Source organism: Apteryx rowi, unplaced genomic scaffold, assembly GCF_003343035.1.
Source record: "Apteryx rowi isolate R43461 unplaced genomic scaffold, aptRow1 scaffold_363, whole genome shotgun sequence".
Classification (NCBI taxonomy): Eukaryota; Metazoa; Chordata; class Aves; order Apterygiformes; family Apterygidae; genus Apteryx; species Apteryx rowi.
The window spans coordinates 258,068-274,982 of NW_020450119.1; the positions used below are offsets into that span (position 1 = coordinate 258,068).

Consider the following 16,915-nt stretch of genomic DNA (forward strand, 5'->3'; position numbering starts at 1 on the left):
TGCCACAGGGATTTATGTACACACTAAACAGATCATTTCGTATTTAAAATCCTGGCAAGTTAAGATAAATCCATGTAAGAAGCGAAAACTCATGCATTTTTTAATGGTGATTAGCTGTGGGAATGAAACTACAAAGAAAAAGGGTGGATTTGCTGTCTCTTGTAGCTTATAATCAAGCCCAGATGGTTTTGTGGATACCTGGCTTCAGACTTACCCACATAATTGCTCTCACACAGGGGTGACCTGGAGAAATACAAGGGCTTGCGCCACAGGCGAGAGCACGTTAAAATACTTTAGGGGTCCCTCCTGGTTTTAAAACAGCAATGAGCTTGTTGGATCCACTTGTTAAGAAAACCTCCTGGGGAGGAGGAGAAGCGGCAAGGCAACACATGGGGAGAGGTGCATGGGAAGCTGTGAGCGGCTGTGAGCAGCAAACACCCAAAAACTCATCTCCTGCCGGGCTCATCTCTGCAAAGCCCATTGTCCCTCACCCAAAAGGGACGTCCTTTCAGGCAGAGTCGCAGGGCTCTCACCAGCACTCACGTTCCGGGTGCTTTTCCCCTCCCTCCTCCTGTTTCTCAGCCAAATATTTTAAGGGTTCGGCATTTTCTAATGTGAACCAAACACCAATTTTTTTTTCTTAACCGCTTCTTGCAAAAAAGCCATGTGTCGCTGCAGATTTCACCCAAGGGTTCGGCAGGAGGCAGACACAGCTTTGAGCTGAACAGCCGAGGTCTGCTCTAGCAGAGCCCAGAACTCCTAACACAAAGTTTTTGATGCCTGTGTCCACGGGCAGTGCTGTCAACCGTGGTGGTAACTACCATGCCCAGCATCTTCCAGACTTCAGAGCAAGCAGGCGCACTTTCAGGAATCAGAGATTTTATGCTAGGGATTTCCTCCTTGTCTCCCCCCACTTTTTAACTTTCTTGTTGGAGATAAACTGATGCAAATCCAGAAAGGTGGCAAATGTTGCAGCAAAGCTGTGTGGACAAGCGCATCCTCAATCTGCCTTGCTGGAATCTGCTGGTGAACAAAGCGGAGGAGAAACATAAGCAACCTAAGCAAGTCCAAGAGTTGGAGTTAAATGTCCAGGAGTTAAATGTTATATAGACAGACAGACAGTTGGAGAGATGCCCACGCAGAGCACAGGTGGATGGAAAAGCCCATCTGGAGACCGGAAAAGTGCTCACAGGCATTCTGCCACCCTGCCAGGAGACTGGCAGAGCAAAACATTGATGATGGCTGTATGGCATCCGCCAGGCTCAGTCAAGGAGCCTGGGAGTCGCTCTGTGACCCTCCAATGCCAGCCAGACCCCCTTTTCCTTTTTGAACATGTGCTGGGGCTCCTTGCAAAACACACCAAGGTTGGAGAAGCCCAGCTGAAAAATATCCACTGCCAGGTAGGACGGTGGGAGCTGCCCCTCTCTGCTGGTGATCCAGTCCCCTGGATCCAGGCACCTGCTTTGCTTAGAGCAATTTCCCCCTTGCAAAATCACACACTGCCTCGGAGGGCTGCATAGCCTCAAGGATGAAGCTCACTCGTTCCCAGGCTGCAACTTGAACAAATCCCAAATATCTTGTAATACCAGGAATGGGAAGGAGTTTTTGTCCCTGCTTGCATTGGGAGCCCTCCTAGGTTGTGACACAGTACATTTGCATACACAGAGGCACAGAAAAGCTGACAAAATAGAGAGGAAACATGGCTTTTTTTTCCCCTCTCTCTTGTGCATTGCTTTAAGCACAAACCTCTGGCAGGGCCATGAGGAGCTGGCATGCTCCTGTGATGGGGTTTATTCAAGGCAAGGCTTGCTCCCTACACTGTTCAGGGTCTGGGAATAACTGAGCCCACCTTGGGGCTTGGGGTGGGTTGGGTGGTGTCCTGAGGTCCCACCTAGCCCTACAGATCTGCGATTTTCCTTTCCCCTTCCTCTACCAAGCCCACCTGCAGCTGCCCTTGTCCCCCGGCTTCTTCCCATCCCACTCTCCCCTTTTGCTGCCAAAATTACAGATCAGGTGGCAAAGATTAAAGCCATTCCTGAAACCATCCTGTGCAAGAAAGGAGCATTTGGAAGGCTAAATCCCGCAATCCCCTTATTCCAATTAGGATCCTTTCTCCTAGAGATTTGGGGTGGTGCAAGAAAATGATTCCAATCTGCTCTCAGCAAAGAGCATCATCATCATCAGCTTCTTGACATGGGAGGAGGCTCACCTGAAAATCTAAAAGAGAAAACCTCCACTCTACACATGGACTCACACACATACACATTAAAAAAAAAAAAGAATGAGGGAGGTAGAAGTTCCTGAACACCCCATAAGCTGATTAAAGGGTATTTTACTTTTACGTAGGAAGGATTTAGCCATGCAGTTCCTAGTACCATCTGACCTCAATAAACTCCCATGCCATAGCGGGCACCACCATCGGATGGGGCCTGGCCTGCGCCTGGGCTCCTTGCAGATCATTGCACCTAGACAGCTTCATCAGGACCTGCAATGCCTTTGCTAGACATGTGCGGAGGATGAGATGGTCCTTCCCCAACCTTCTCAGCCCGTCCTGGCCCCAGCATGCATAGCCACCTTGAAGCCACAGACCCCAATGAGGGCAGCGCAAAGGCTGCAGGAGCATTTTGAGGTGCGTGTTTTCGCGAAGCAAGGTGCCTCCGAGAAGAAGAGAAGCCCAGCGGTCCAAAATCGCTGCAGAAACACAGCTGGGCAGCGAAGAAGCCAGCAGTGGCTGCCACGAATAAACAGCAACCTGAGGGCTGGATGGGCTCTCCTGGTGCAAGGCAGGAGCGGTAATGACCACATTATGCCTGAGCAACATTTATCCGTTCTGTTCTTAAAGCTCTCTGGGGATGGAGACTAACTCACCCGCACTGCTCTTCCAGTCAAAAAGTCTGTTCTGATGTCCCATATAGATTTCCTTGAAAGGTGAGAGAGAATTTCTCCCCTTCACAGCTCAGGACAACACCCTGGAGCACCGAGCTGTGATTTTTTGATAGTCAGCCTGAATCCATCTTAGGGTGCAGGGTCAGGATTGGCCCCACACCTAGCTGTAGGATGAAATCCTCTCTTCTCCAAAATCCTTTTGGCTTTTCCTTGCCCTGCAGGATTGCACCACAGAAAAAGGCCAGGCTCATATGCTCTCCTTAAATATTGCCAAATTTTGGGCTAGAGAGACCAGTGATCTGACTTGATAGGGTGTTTTTTGTGTCCTCCAGCAGTAACTACTTAAAGAGTTTGCACTCAGGCTAGAAAGTGTTACCCATTCACTTTGACGTGCCTCCGCTGGGCAGTTTCTCTCATGTTTCCTGTAGGTATGGGTCCTCTAGCCTATGTGGCACTCCTGCAGCCGCAGGCACTGCCACCAGCACTAGGTTTAATGGGCATGGAGATAAAACTTCCTTGGACCCAAATGATGACAGGCCTCCCTTTGATCTCTGTTGACCAAAATTCCCCAGGAGCAGCTTCAGATACTGGCACCAAAGCCCTGTCTAGTCCTCTCACATTTCCAGGTGTCTGATTTTTCCAGAGGTGCCTGAATTTCTTTGAATTTCTTTCCTGAGGCACATGCTGTCCTGCTCCTGCCTTGGCAGTTTGGGCTGCTCCAAAGCCGTACAAGCCAAGCATCCCATTGCCCATCTCACCCATGTGTGGTTGTGCCCTGAGGTTGTCTGATGTGGCTCAAGACCTGGGATGCAGACAGTCCTCATAACCATGGCCAGAGCCGTGGCTGGGGCTTCACCTTCAGCCATGACATTGCTGATGGACCACCCACCTTCGGTCCTGCAGAGGAGACAGGCACGTGGAGGCAGGACAGCTATGGCCCTCAACGTTTCCAATGAGAGTGATGCCTGTATTTCCAACTGGCTGTTTTCTTTCTCTGGCTTCCCTGTCCTTCTGCAGCTCCCAAGTCTGGCCATGACAGCTCAGCATTTCAAAACCTGCAAGACCTCTAAAACCCTGTTCAAACGATGATTTTTCCAGTGAGCCTTAGAAGGCATCTCAGGCAAAACCTCTCCTTTATCTTTCTGTGCAGCTGCCTATGCTTTTTTAGAATTTTCTTGTGTGTCTGTGCCCTATTCATCAACATATTTAACATAGTTATAGGATCCTGCATTTCACATTGAGGGTTTGGTGCCCCTTTGGTTACCCTGTAGAGAGGAGTAAAAGGACCTTCCTCTATGCCAGTCTCAGCTTTGACACCTTTGGGATGGGGTACAGCTCGTGCTCACTAGCATTTAGGTATCCCTTCGGGTGATTTTAGGGCTCCTATTCATTGTCTGCAGATCCAGCTTGCCTCTCCCGGGGTCAGGACCCCCACGGGCTCATTGCCCCCAAGCAATGCTGTGCCAGCTGCTCACAGTGGTCTCTGGAAATGGAACTCAGTCTCACAGATGGCGAAACTGAGCTGCAGGCAGACTAAGCGTCTTGGCCGAGGTCCTGCACAGCCTCAGTGTCGAAACGGGGATGGACCTCTGTTTCGTAATGCTTGCTCCCTGCCGTACGTGAGGATGTCCCCAGCAGAGGGGTGACATGGATCCCCAGCTGAGTGGGAGCTGTGAACAGCTCTGCTCGCTGCCCTCCCACCTGTGGCCACTGGATTTACTTAATGCTGCTCACGGCAGGTCTCTCCATGCTGTGCGTGTCAGTCAGCAGCAAGCCTAAGCACAAGGAATTGTGCAAAGCTGCTGGCAGCTTTACACCTGGGGATGTCCTCAGGGCAGCTCACCTCCTACTTAGGGATGGTGCCAAGGATCACAGACCCCTTCTACCTCTTGCCCTGGGACATCTCTCCCTGTCCTCTTTGAGGAGTGTTGATGCACGGCCTCAGAGCTCCTTAGGCAGCCCTTAAATGTTGTGCTGCCTCCCACAAATGCTGTGCTACATCCTGCAGATTCTGTGCTACGGCCCCAGAGATGCTGCTGCTTTGTAGTCCTCAGGTCCATAGGGAGAGAGCAGTGACTCACACATCCATTCAGTGCTGGTTGCCTGCTCAGAGCCTTGGGCCGCTCTGGGATTTCACCAACACGCTGAGGCAGAGTGTCCTGCTGAGTTCAGGACACTACGGACAATGGGGAAGGGGTATTTCAGGCAGCGCTTTGGACTCCTGCTTTAGAAAGCGGTGAATCACCTGGAACTGACTGCTGACAGATCTCCAGTCTCCAGCTTTTTGGGGACACCTACAGTGATGTGAGATGATCCCCAACCTAAAGGCTAACAACTTATATCTTCCCAGAAATCATAAATATCTGAGGCGTGTAACAAGGATCCAAGCTTGGACCACATCTGAGAGCATCCCAGACTCAGTGGACTCATGTCTGACCTGGCTTGCTTCTACCTTAGGCACAAAAGATGGCCCTGCTCCCTAACGCTGGCTGTTTCTAGCCTACCATGAAAATATCTCCAGCCAAATGCATCCCCTGAACCATCTTTACCTCAGTTGTGCCCAGCTAAGCGAGAGCAGCTGGGACATTTCTTTTGCTTTTTGGCTAAGGAGTTTTTCCCTGAGTGTGCAGATAGCCGTGGGCATAGGCTTGAGCTAGCCCTGTGATGGGCCCCATCCTTTCTCAAAGAAGATGATCCACAAACTCCCCTGTGATACCTCCAGGCAGGTGATCCCCAGCCTTTCTCTCAGCCAGGGGCTGAGTCTGGTTTGGTCTGGGCCCAGGTAAGTCACTGGCAGCAGATGGCAAGGATCAGTGCAGCCCTGACTTTTTGCAGCTTTGGATGAGACAACTATATGAGGAGCAGGGATCAGGTGAGGGCAATAATTTCTGTTTGCTTTGACATTCTTTGAGTCAATGACTAGGAACTTTTCTCTGCAATGATGCTGCACAGCAATGCTGGGTTGGATTACAGTGATTAACGGATGATTTAATCACACCTTTGTGCCTGCTGCTGGCTGCTAGCAAGGGGAGTCCGCACTCCCACTTTGCATGCTCACACAAACAGAAAATGAAAAAAAAACAAGGTGCAAATTCTCAAAGCTCCTGGCAGCTGGTATTACTAAATAGTCCCATCTTTTATCGCTCCTGTCTCAATACATACCTGCTCCCACTGAGGCTGATGAGAGCTTAATGTTAATTCTGGTTAAAGGACAACCAAACTTGTTTCTGGACTGGGGATTTGTTCTGGGCTCCTGTTTATTCAGGTATAAACAGCAGCTTGCAAAAGTTTTTGAGTTTTCTTGTATGCTTCTAAACTTCTTCATCAGGGGCCACAGGAGCTTCATTTAAGCTCAAGCCCTTGGTTGTCCATGCTACACTGCAGCAATGCCAGGCCTGGCCTCCCGCCTCTCTACCCTGTCATCCTGACCCTTTTCACTCTCTGCTGCATCTGGAAGGCAAAATCATTTTTAGTTACAAGGTAGATATATATGTCAGGGTACTTCACTCCTCCTTCCCATATCCCAAAGCTTTTTCTCTCCTGTAACTCACCCTCTGCTACCATCATGGGGACATTTCATCCAGCATCCTTGCAACCTCTCCTGTGAGCATCTTACCCAGGCGTAGTGAGGCATTCCCAGCAAACTGAGTTCCCCAAGAGTCTGGGAGCACTGCAGCCCCATTGAGGTTATTTGCAAAGGTAAGGAAGTCACATTGGTCCTTTTTAACTCCCTGTATGTTGTTTGGCTTTCTAATATATATTTTTTTCTCCCTGTCTTGCCCCTGCAGGGCCTTTCTCAGTTGCAGATGTTTGCACTGGGGCAACACCAGGAGCCCCAGCTGAAGGCTGTCACCACTGTATTGATGTCATATATGAAGGAAGGCCTTTACAGATTTAAATGCTAAAAAAAGAAATCCGGAGACTGGCAGATGTCACCAATGCCACGGGGGGCTCCCAAAGCTGGGCTGGGTGCTCAGAAGAGCTTTCAGCTGCAGTGGGAGAAGCACGTGACTCACAACACATCTGCACCTGGTTTTATAGAGGACAAAATGCATTGAATGAGGTCATATCAACACAAAAAAGTGTATCAGAGAGTTGGTGAGGGGGCTGCGAGAGAAATGACAGTGCTAATACTGCTGAAGAAAACAGTTATAAGGGCAAAATGCTACAGGACTCATCAGTGCAGGTTTTATTCTTCCAAGGGAAGGATGACGTGGAAAATCCAGGTCACCCCCAGCCCTCTAGTCATGGAGACACCCTTTGCTCCCCAAAGGAAAAAAGAAAAATAGACAAGAAAAAGTGCAATATGGCTCCTATTTCCCCAGCTGGAAGATAAGCAGATTTATTTATAATGATTAATCCTTCCGAGCTACTTTATACAAAATAAAGAAGCAGAGAAAGGGCGGAATCCTGTTTTCTCCCTCCATTTGTACGTCACCTTTAGCAGAAGTGCTTGAAAGCAGCCAGCTCCAAAGCCTGGTGAAGGCAGGGAGTGTATTCAGTGTGTTTCTCATGCAGGTCTAAGTATGCTTCTTGCTTTAAAGCTATGATTCAGACTGGTCTCACCAGACCTTTCCCAGACCTAGCCATGAAACTGCAACTTGAAAAGCTTTGTCCCCTCATGCAGAAGCTGCATGTCGTCCTACTGATCTGTCAATGTTTGCCCACAAGTTGTTTCGCCAAATAGGAGGTACACACATACGCTCATTCAATTTTTCTGGTATTTGCAAACAAACCCTGAGCCAGAATTAAAAAAGGAGAACAAAAGATTAAACTCCTATCAAGAGGCAGTTAAAGCCAGGAAGAGAGATAATGATGACAACCATAATGGATCAATCGGTCCAGGGATGTTTGTCCAGCAAATTACTGTCATTATACACACAAACAGGCATTATTACACATCAGCAAAAATATGGTCCATTGAATTGCTGCAAATTACCTGAACGGGTTTACCAAGTAATTAAAAGGAGATTTCAACCCGGATGCATTATCTGACGTTAATCATGATTACTCATATTCCCATCTTTACCCAAGTAATTGCTCCTGATAAGGGCTGCAGATTTATAGGGGACTGTGGAGAGGAGTGGGCCAGTGGTGCATCGTAGCCGTGAGACAGCCAAGAGCCCCAAGTGACCCCGGTGTGGTGAGTACCGCCGTGCTGACACGGTCAGCCTGGACGGGCTGTGTTCTCCCTAGGTTCAAGGTTTGGGTGGTGGATTTCAGGCCTCCGTCGTGCTCTGCCAAGCTGTTGCCATGAGGCAAACCGTCTCCTGAACAGCAGTGCTGATAATATGCAGGGTTTTCTTCCTCTAGAGCAACCGCAGGAAAGAACAGAGCTCAAACAGCAGCTGGACTAGATGTGTGTCCAGAAATACATGGTCCTTAGTTTTAGGTAGAGCCTAACAGATGGGCTGGAGCAAGAAGGTGTGTCGGGCTCACAGCACTCCTTTCAGAAAGCTCTCCTGGTGGTAACGTTCCTTCAGCATGATGGGAGACTTGATCTGACAAAGGCCTTGGGTGCAAGCCGATGTTTCAGTAGTTGGGTTCGTCCACTGCAAAGCGCTGAGCTGCTCCCAGGTATTGGCCTGACTCAGTGCACGCTTCTTTCAGCTGAAGGTCCCCAGCTAGCTAAGGGGCTTAAAAAGGGGTAATAAAAGCTTGGAAGTTTCATAAGGAGGTTAAACTGTGATGATACTGAAAATCTGCTCCAGGGTTTAACTGATTAAAAAAAAAATGCAACGCAAAACAATCATTAGTGACACGTAGAAGTCCCCCAAAAGCCACTGCTCCCACCAAACAAGTCTGATCTGCACAGGGAGGAGGAGATTATGTGCAGAAAGGGAGAAGACAAGTTGATCTGCTTGGTCAGTGGCTAGGAAGACCATCAGGAGAGAGGGGTGACGCTAGAGCGGGGATGGGGTGTAAAATGGGATGTTAAATACAGTTTCTGAGGATAAACTGTCATGGTCACAGTGAAATCCCTGCAGACACAGGATGATTCCCCATGGCCATCTCCAAGGGGAAGGTGGGTCCATGGTGCTCCAAGAGGAACGCCAGCCCTGGATTGGTGCAAGGAAAGCCAAAACGCCAGGTTGAAATCCAGGGGCCAAGGCGCTGTGTGGCAGGTTTTTTATAGACTGAGGGACCAGTCTATAAAAAACCAGTGTGCTGGTTTCGCTTCTCTGAGGCTTGGCATGCTCTGGACTCAGGGGACTGATTTCATCTCTTCTATGTCCCTCGGGCAGGAGGTAGCAGTGTGGAGCCTGTTTTGTCCAGATTCCAATAAGGAACTGACCTTTGAAATGTTCTTTTCCTTTTATTTATTTAATCCCCCTCCAAGCCAAACCGGGCAGGAAGACTGACAACACCAAAAGCATCAGAAGGGAGTGTGAGATGAAGCTTACAGCTCCCTAACCATGAACTTCTCTGCAGAACCTCTCTCCTCTCTGCCCTGCAGCTGCCATTAAACAGCTGTGCTGTGGCTTACAGTGAAGTCATTTATGTATAAACCCCCCCAACCTTGTCATTCCTCTGCCTCTGTCTCCTTGTCTTGCAGCATCCCTAGGGTAGAAAACAGTCCCTGAAGGGATAGAAAGTGTTCAGTAAACTCTGACAGTCCTTTAATGCTCTTTGAACTCCCTGGTTTCAGACTAGAATAAAATCAAAGTGGGAGGACTCCAATTTTGGATTAGCAAGTGCAATATGGGGGTTTCCAGGATGGCAACAAAGAAAGCAAGATTTGCTTCTTCACAAGCAGAAGACATGAGTATGATAAATTACAGGCATGACCCCTGTGTAATTCCTGGGGGAATGTGAGCATCCTCTTATAGGTGCACATATGCATTTCTGCAGGCATAGGGCTGCAAGCAGAGCTTGGGGAATAGAAGGGAAAAATATGCAATGGCTTGTGATAGGCAAAATGCAATTTTCTTTTCTTTTTATTTCAGCAAGAGAACAAAAACATATTAGATTTTGCTGTTACTGAAGCTGTGTGTGTTATTTCTTTTTTTTTTTTCTTCTTGAAAATAAGGTTTGAGGATAAATAGATATCAACACATGCAAGAGCCCTTCCCTCCCCCCGTGTGCGGATGAATTATTTTTTGGTACATGCCAATTTTTTTTGCCTGAAAATTTAGGGAAAAAAAAAAGAACAGATTTCTCTTGGGTATCCTCTAGGTTTATTAATAACTGTCTGTGTGGGATGTTTTGATGGGTGGTTTAAATCCTCTCCCCAAAGGCTCAGCTCTCAGAGACTTACAGTGGAATGGGGTTTATTCCATGGCATTGTGCCACTCATGGATTAACTCACACAGTACCTCCCTGCATATTCGAGGCACATTATACTGATTCACAGCAATGCTCCAGCACAAACATCATCTTCCACAGGCAACTTCAGGCCCATGCTCTGGGACTGGTGGTGTTGGGGGGAGGAATAACAACTGCAAACAACTTAGAACTTAATGGCAACATGACAGATTTGAATGGCTCTTCTTTTATATTTTAAAAGAAATGCTAGCTCTGTTGGCAGGAATTCCTGCCTAATTTAATTACAGTGGTGTTATTTCTATAGTCATGCCTTCTATGTGGCATATGAACCGCAGCTGGCAAAGAGCAAGGTCATTCATTTTACTGCTCATAAAACCGCATGCTTTGCTTTAGGAGACATCATGGTTTCCCTGATGACTGGTCTGTGGCAGCTAATTATTCCCATGATTGTCCTATCGCACTTCTCGGCATCTCTTCCATCCCGGGAGAGGTAAGCAGTTCTTGTGCCTCTGCTTCCTTTCTCTCCATGGCTTTCTGTTCAAAGGGTCTGTTAGCTGGAAAGCTGGCCTTTTATCTTCCATCCAGAAGTTTTATCTTCCATCCAGGGGGAAAAACAAGACCACCAAACAGATCAGACTACAATAAAAAAAGATACTTTTGAGCCTGTTTTCCCGCTTGGTGTTTATACAGGCTGGTAGAGGTGGCTGTTTCTGTCTCAAATAGCCCAGTCCTGCAAAAAGGTAACCACAAATAGACAACCTTATTAGTCACCAGCTCACAACACTGAATGTAAATCTTAAGCAGGATTCATCTCTCCTCCTGCTTGTGCAGGAGCAATTAAAGCACAGAAACTTAAGGAGTCAGGCAGGAGGAGGACAGAGTTGAGACTCCTTTGCAGCCCTCCCCCAGCTACAACCGGTGCTTGGCCCAGCTCCCCTCACCCCGTTCTCCGTGAAGACCTACATACACACACACACACACACACACACACACATGCAAGAGGTCTCTTGAGTAGCCGGTCTAGATCAATAGCTGAATCCCATACTTTTTATCCTACTCTTGGGCTAGTCTGGCTTGAAGTTTGCTAGCTCTGGTTGAACCTTGCCGAGGTTTTGAGCCCTCCTTTCAATGGCCCATTAGTCACTGGAGGGTGCTGCTCTTCGGTACCATCACCGTTAACTACCTGTTCCTCAGGGTTTGTGTATCTGAGGGTGTTTAATTTATTACTTCTCCTGTCTCTTGTCCTAGTTTTTATATTGAATAGCTGTTAACCAGACTTCCTCACATTCCCATATCCTTATGGTAAAGTAATGACTTTAGTAAGAGGAGATTCAGATGATTTTGCTATATGATGGTTAAACCTCTAAAGGATTTGCTTTTCTGTGAAACTTTGCCAAATTGACTCAATTCTTGCCAATCCTTGCTTAGGACCCTCCTCCTTGAGGGTGAAGTTTTAAATGTCCATCCATTTTTCTTCTTCTAACCTCCCAGGGCTGAGAGACATGCTGACGGGCTCTTCCACAGCGAGCTCAGCAAGATGAATGGCAATGCCTATGTGCAGCAGCTAGTCAAACACCTAGTGGGCCTCAAGGAGAGGTAAGGAGGAGCCAAAACCATCCTTCCAGGGCAGAGACACCTCCAATGGGAGATGGGACTTCAGCCAAGGGGGATACCCGTGGGGCTGAGCTGCTTCCAGCTCCAGAGCCAGCCTCAGCATTGGCCTCATCCAGAGGATGCCCAAGATGAGAGGACACAGCAGGAGAGAGATACCAGAGCCTCAGGATAGGTCTCACATCTCATGGCTGGGAGGAGTAGCTGTTGTGTAGTCTTATGACCCTTTATTTTCCCCACTGCAGGTCCCAGAGGCACTCAGATGGGCTGTTTACCAGTGAATACAGCAAGATGAGAGGAAACGCTCAGGTTCAGAAGTTCATCCAAAATCTCATGGGCCACAAGCGCAGGTAAAACCTCTGCCTCCTGGGAAACAGGAAAGTGACTTGGAGCTGTTCGGCCTTCCTCTGCCCTCAAGGAAGCCTCCATGCAGGCTGCAGGGAGACAGGTCTCATCTCCAGGGAAAGAGGGTGGCATGGCCACTGGTTTGGGAAACTTGAGGCATGAGCAAGAGGGCTGGGGCTTGGTCTCCTCCTGCCGGCCTGTGCCCTGAGCTGCTGTGCAATAGCAGGGATGTTCCACCCGCCTGCCCTGTCTGTTACAGTAGGACACAGACCTTCTCACTGAGGTTACTTCTCAACATAAGGCAACACTTTCTATTGCATACAGTGGTACTGAGCCTTATCTGCAGGAGATGAAACTTCAGATCACAGGCTGGGGTTTTTTGTTTGCATTTTGGTTTAATTTTTCAGGGAAAGTTGCAGGTGACCTACCCATTTCAAATAAAGCATTTGGGAAAAGTGGTGTCATAGCAGAATGTGAACGAACTCTGAGTTTCATAGTCACCAGCCACACTTCTTGCTGCGAAATTGGGCATGCTTTAGACACAGTTATATATATGGCAGACTGAATCTTTCAACCAGCCAAAGTACAGGGTGACTAACTCCCACAAAAGCCACATATGCAAGCATGGCATCAGTTGTATCATGTGGCACTCATTACGATATTATTATCCACATCTGTCCTTGCTACTGGTCTGTTATGAAGGGAGAACATTGCCTGGAAAGGTCTCCTTCTGGTTCCTCCTTCAAGGTAGAGACAAAGCACATTGATTCCTTCCCATCTGTGCAGGGTGCTTTGATATTTTCTGGGACATGCACCACTAAGGAAATCCTGGCAGATGCAGTAGATTTTTAATTTCCAGATGCTGGAAAAAGGGATAGATCCGTGGGCTGAAGAGCATGTTCATACCGGCTAACAAAGCAGTGCAAGTGCATATTAAAATCTGTCCTTTTGTCATGAGCCAAGTGGGAAGGAAGAACTTTTTAAAATGCTTTCAATATTTGCAACAGGTCAAAAGCCAGCAGTTTCCCTCAAACTCCTGGGGAAAGTGGAGGTTTCTTGGAGTTTGGCTCTTCAGAATAAATCAGGCTGATGGTTTCTTAAGCTTGAGCTGACCCAGTGAGGGGGGTCCATGACTTACCTTGCACATGCTGTCACAAGTGATTTGAGGGCATGCAAACAAAAAAGGTATTTAAAGAGCATCTGAGCCTGATTTGAAGAGGATACTTGTATCTCTTCCAGCAGGGCTGAGGTGACAGTCAGCAAGTTAAACAGAGCATGGCCGTATGACTGTGGGGCAGGCTGTTGGTGGGTGAACCTGCCTTCCAGAGAGTGGTGCTGCTTTACAGCTGTGGTGGTTACACTCTTTGGTTTATTTATTTTTTAAAATTTTTCCATGTCTAAACCAGATCTCCAGGCCCAGTCAATGCAGATGTGCTGGGGAGAGAGGAGGAGAACAGCCATGAGGATCTTTGCTTTATGTGGCTGTACCAGAGCTTTCTGAATGCCAGGTAGGTGGGACAGACTTCTCACCTTGGTACCTCTACAGCCCTCACTGCCACGGTATTGAAGCCAGAAAAGGACTTTTAGTAACTTGTAAATGCTCAGTTTTTCCCCCAAGTGCAGAAGCCTGAGGTAATGCAGCAGGTGCCTGCAGGTCGTTGTGCCACAGCTGTGGGCTTCAGAAGGGCTCAGCTGGCATCCTCAAAAATATCTGCCCTGCTGAGTGAAGAGTCAGGGTGGAAGATTTAGAAAATTGTGCATGTTTTAAGATCCCTTCTGCCTCCTCCCCCATCACCTGGGGAGGTGCTGCGTCAGGGATTGTCATTCCTGAAATGTGGCCCTCCATCAGGCAGTTTTGTATCTACCGACGCTCTGCCAACAGCTGCACTCCCAGACTTGCACAGCCAGCAAAGAAAACGCTGTAGTCTAACTGCAAGGTGGCATGTGGCTCAATCTCAATTTTTGATTTCCATGCCAGTGTTCAGGGTAATCTCTACTCCTGTGTGCCAAGCACAGCTGGCATTCAGTTTTGGCTTTTCTAAAGAGAAGTTGATATTAAGATTTGCAGGTAAGAAGCAGCATATAAAAGCTAGGTATTAAAAATAATATAACCCAGGGAGGTGAAATAAGATCTTTTTCTAATCGTAAAGTTGTCAGCCTGGATGAAAACAGTGGTGCATTGCATTAGGAAACTTGATCTAACAGTTAAAATAGAAAGTATTTGCTATCCTGTCTTGACTCAGTTATGCTGAATTTACTTCTCTGCTCTATCATTCAAATTTATCAAGCCACCCATATCACCATAGTGATGCTTTCATTATGTTTTTCTGTTTAGCACTTAATTTCATCCAGAAGTAGACAGACTTCTGACAGACAGACTTGAGAACTGAGATACCTGAAGACAGTTCTTGAGGGGTGGTAGAACCCTTCTAAGAGATATTCGAGGTGGGACATATCCCACCTAACTTTAGCAGGTATGATTAAGTGTCCAGTCTGGGACTGTCCTTGCTCCAGCTCTAGTCAGGAGGAGAAAAAGGACCCTTTCCTCTTAAACACACCTCTCAGGATGGGCTGTCCCAGGATCTGGACAAGTCCATCTCTTCCCAGTGACTAATTGCTATCAATTACACCTCACTATTAAATGGCTAAAATTAGGAGGAATAAGCCAGCTCTTAATGCCTGTTGTCCACATTGCCCTGAGAATAAACAGGGATGATAACACCAACAGCCTTTCCCATGCGTTTGAGTTTGTATGGTGCCTGGCAGCCGGCAGCCATGATCTGGGTCCCTCTGTCGTGTGTCCGCTCCTTGGAGTCATCTCTGGGTTTTGCAAGGCGCCCTCATCACACCTTCCACAGTCCAGTCCCCTGGGAATAACAAACTATCACCCATCTTTTTCCCTCCTGACAGCCGCTCAAACAGTGACGCCAGGGAAGCTGCTGCAGTTACCAGCCAGTACATTTGTCCCATCTCCAAGCACCTGGTTGCAGAGATGAAGGAAGTTGAAGACAGTTTTGACTAGAGGTGAAGCGAAAGCCAATACTCTGTCAAAAACAGACAAAGAGATGGCTTTACATGTACATAGCTTTGAAAATAAACAAGGAAGCTATTGAATTTTGCTTAGGGGAGACTCTTGAGATCAGCAAATAAATAACATTAAATTCTGGAAAGCAGCCAAAAAACAATGAAACCACTTAGGTAAGCAAGAGTAAAATATATGTTAGTGTGATGGATATGGATGGAGTAGATGGAGCCTGAACGAAGCACATCACTTCCACCGTGTGTTAGCATCTGGTGCCTGCTTCTGAAGACTAATAAAGATTTGCTAGTTATGCCTGTGCATTGGCTGATCTTTGGGGAACAGTAATGAGGGTGGTACCAAGATTACTAGATTTTGGATGATTAGGAATGCCAGGTGGCAGGGAGAAGTATTTTGCCATGCTTTCCCCACCGATGTACAGAGGCATGTTGGGGCTACTCAAGGCTCTGCCCACATCTTTGGTGGCTGTGGCTCAGCACTGCCCCACTGGTGTCAGCAGGATGGATTTGGGGTTTGTGTCTGCTGAGAACCTGTCTCTTTGTGCAGCTCCATCACTGGGAAATGGATAGGCAAGCAGTACCCAGACGTGCCCATTATTCATGTTTATCTATGTTGGGGTAAAAAACAGGGGTACACTCACCTGTACAAAAAAGTCAGCATCAGTGCTTTCGTTTAGCAGAAACTCAGCCAGGCACTCGATTTTACTGCAAGGAAATACGAGGGCTGCACAGTATAGAGACGCACTGCATATATTGTTCCCACTCCTTTCTGCCCTCGTATTTACTGGTCCAGCCTTCTCATAGCCACTAAAGACAAAGCACCACTGAAAGGAGTTTGCTCCCACCAGTTAAAGAGGTTTGTACACTATCCCTTTGGCACACTGCCTGACAGATTCCCTCCTCTGATATATCAGGGACTCCATCTTTCCTGTAAAACCAATGGATTTTGAAGACCAGCTCTAAACAAAAGGTATCTTCAACTGTGATCATGTATGCCTACCAAGAAACTGTTCAGTCTGTTCTGCATCTCCAGTTTTTCACCATGTATGATGTACCCGACATCTACAAGGCAATTAGCCCCTCCCAAATGTTCATCTTAGTACCCACTCCCTTACTGCGATGCTGAAATGCTACTCCCGCATCTCATGGGCCTCGACATTTATTTGTTTTGGCCCATAAGAAAACTCTGCTAGGAAAGAGACCTCTGGGAGGATGTATGGAGGGAGTCTGGATGGTCTGTATTTTATTAAGCCACTGATGGTCATCTGGCTAAAATGTGGTATCTAAGATCTTTTCCAGAGCAACTGGGATTTTAAAAGGAGCAGTGAGAATGGCTATCACCTTCCTCTTCCTACACAAGGAGCAGGTTCAAAGCAACGGTGTCTCTGCACATCAAGTGGCCAAATGCCTTCCCACATGATACTTGTCTTGGAAAAACTTACATAGGCTCAGAAAAAGGCAGGACAAGATGATGGAATAACATGCTGTTGAGGGTTCAGGAAGCTGCTGAGGTGCAAATAGCTGGAGCCTGGACGGGGATTCAAGGGAGCATCCCTACAAAGAGCTACCAGCTGAAGGGGACCTGCCTCATCCCTACGGACTTGCTGGGTGATCACTGGGCTGTGGCTGACCTTGGTCACCATCTCTGGATCTGCTCTACTCACCTTGCCCGGGTACTGTTGGGTGGCTGGAAATAGCATGATTATCTCAGAAAAGATAACTGATTAACTCAGCCCCTGTGAGTTACAAAGGATGTAGCTCCTTCCTT

At 47.6% G+C, this 16,915-nt stretch overlaps 1 protein-coding gene across 1 annotated transcript; it reads left to right on the forward strand.

Annotated features, from left to right (window-relative positions):
* Positions 1-10,542: 10,542 nt before the first annotated feature.
* LOC112969669 (VIP peptides-like) lies at positions 10,543-15,130 on the forward strand. The gene is made up of 5 exons (XM_026073175.1): positions 10,543-10,642; positions 11,644-11,748; positions 12,009-12,113; positions 13,515-13,616; positions 15,019-15,130. The coding sequence occupies exons 1-5, from the start codon at positions 10,554-10,556 to the stop codon at positions 15,128-15,130; spliced, it is 513 nt and encodes a 170-aa protein (XP_025928960.1). The 5' UTR covers positions 10,543-10,553.
* Positions 15,131-16,915: the final 1,785 nt, after the last annotated feature.

Coding starts and splice junctions, on each gene's coding strand:
- LOC112969669 (XM_026073175.1), top strand. CDS start 10,554: ATGGTTTCCCTGATGACTGGTCTGTGGCAGCTAATTATTCCCATGATT. Junction 11,749..12,008: donor CTAGTGGGCCTCAAGGAGAG/GTAAGGAGGAGC, acceptor TCCCCACTGCAG/GTCCCAGAGGCACTCAGATG. Junction 13,617..15,018: donor CAGAGCTTTCTGAATGCCAG/GTAGGTGGGACA, acceptor CCCTCCTGACAG/CCGCTCAAACAGTGACGCCA.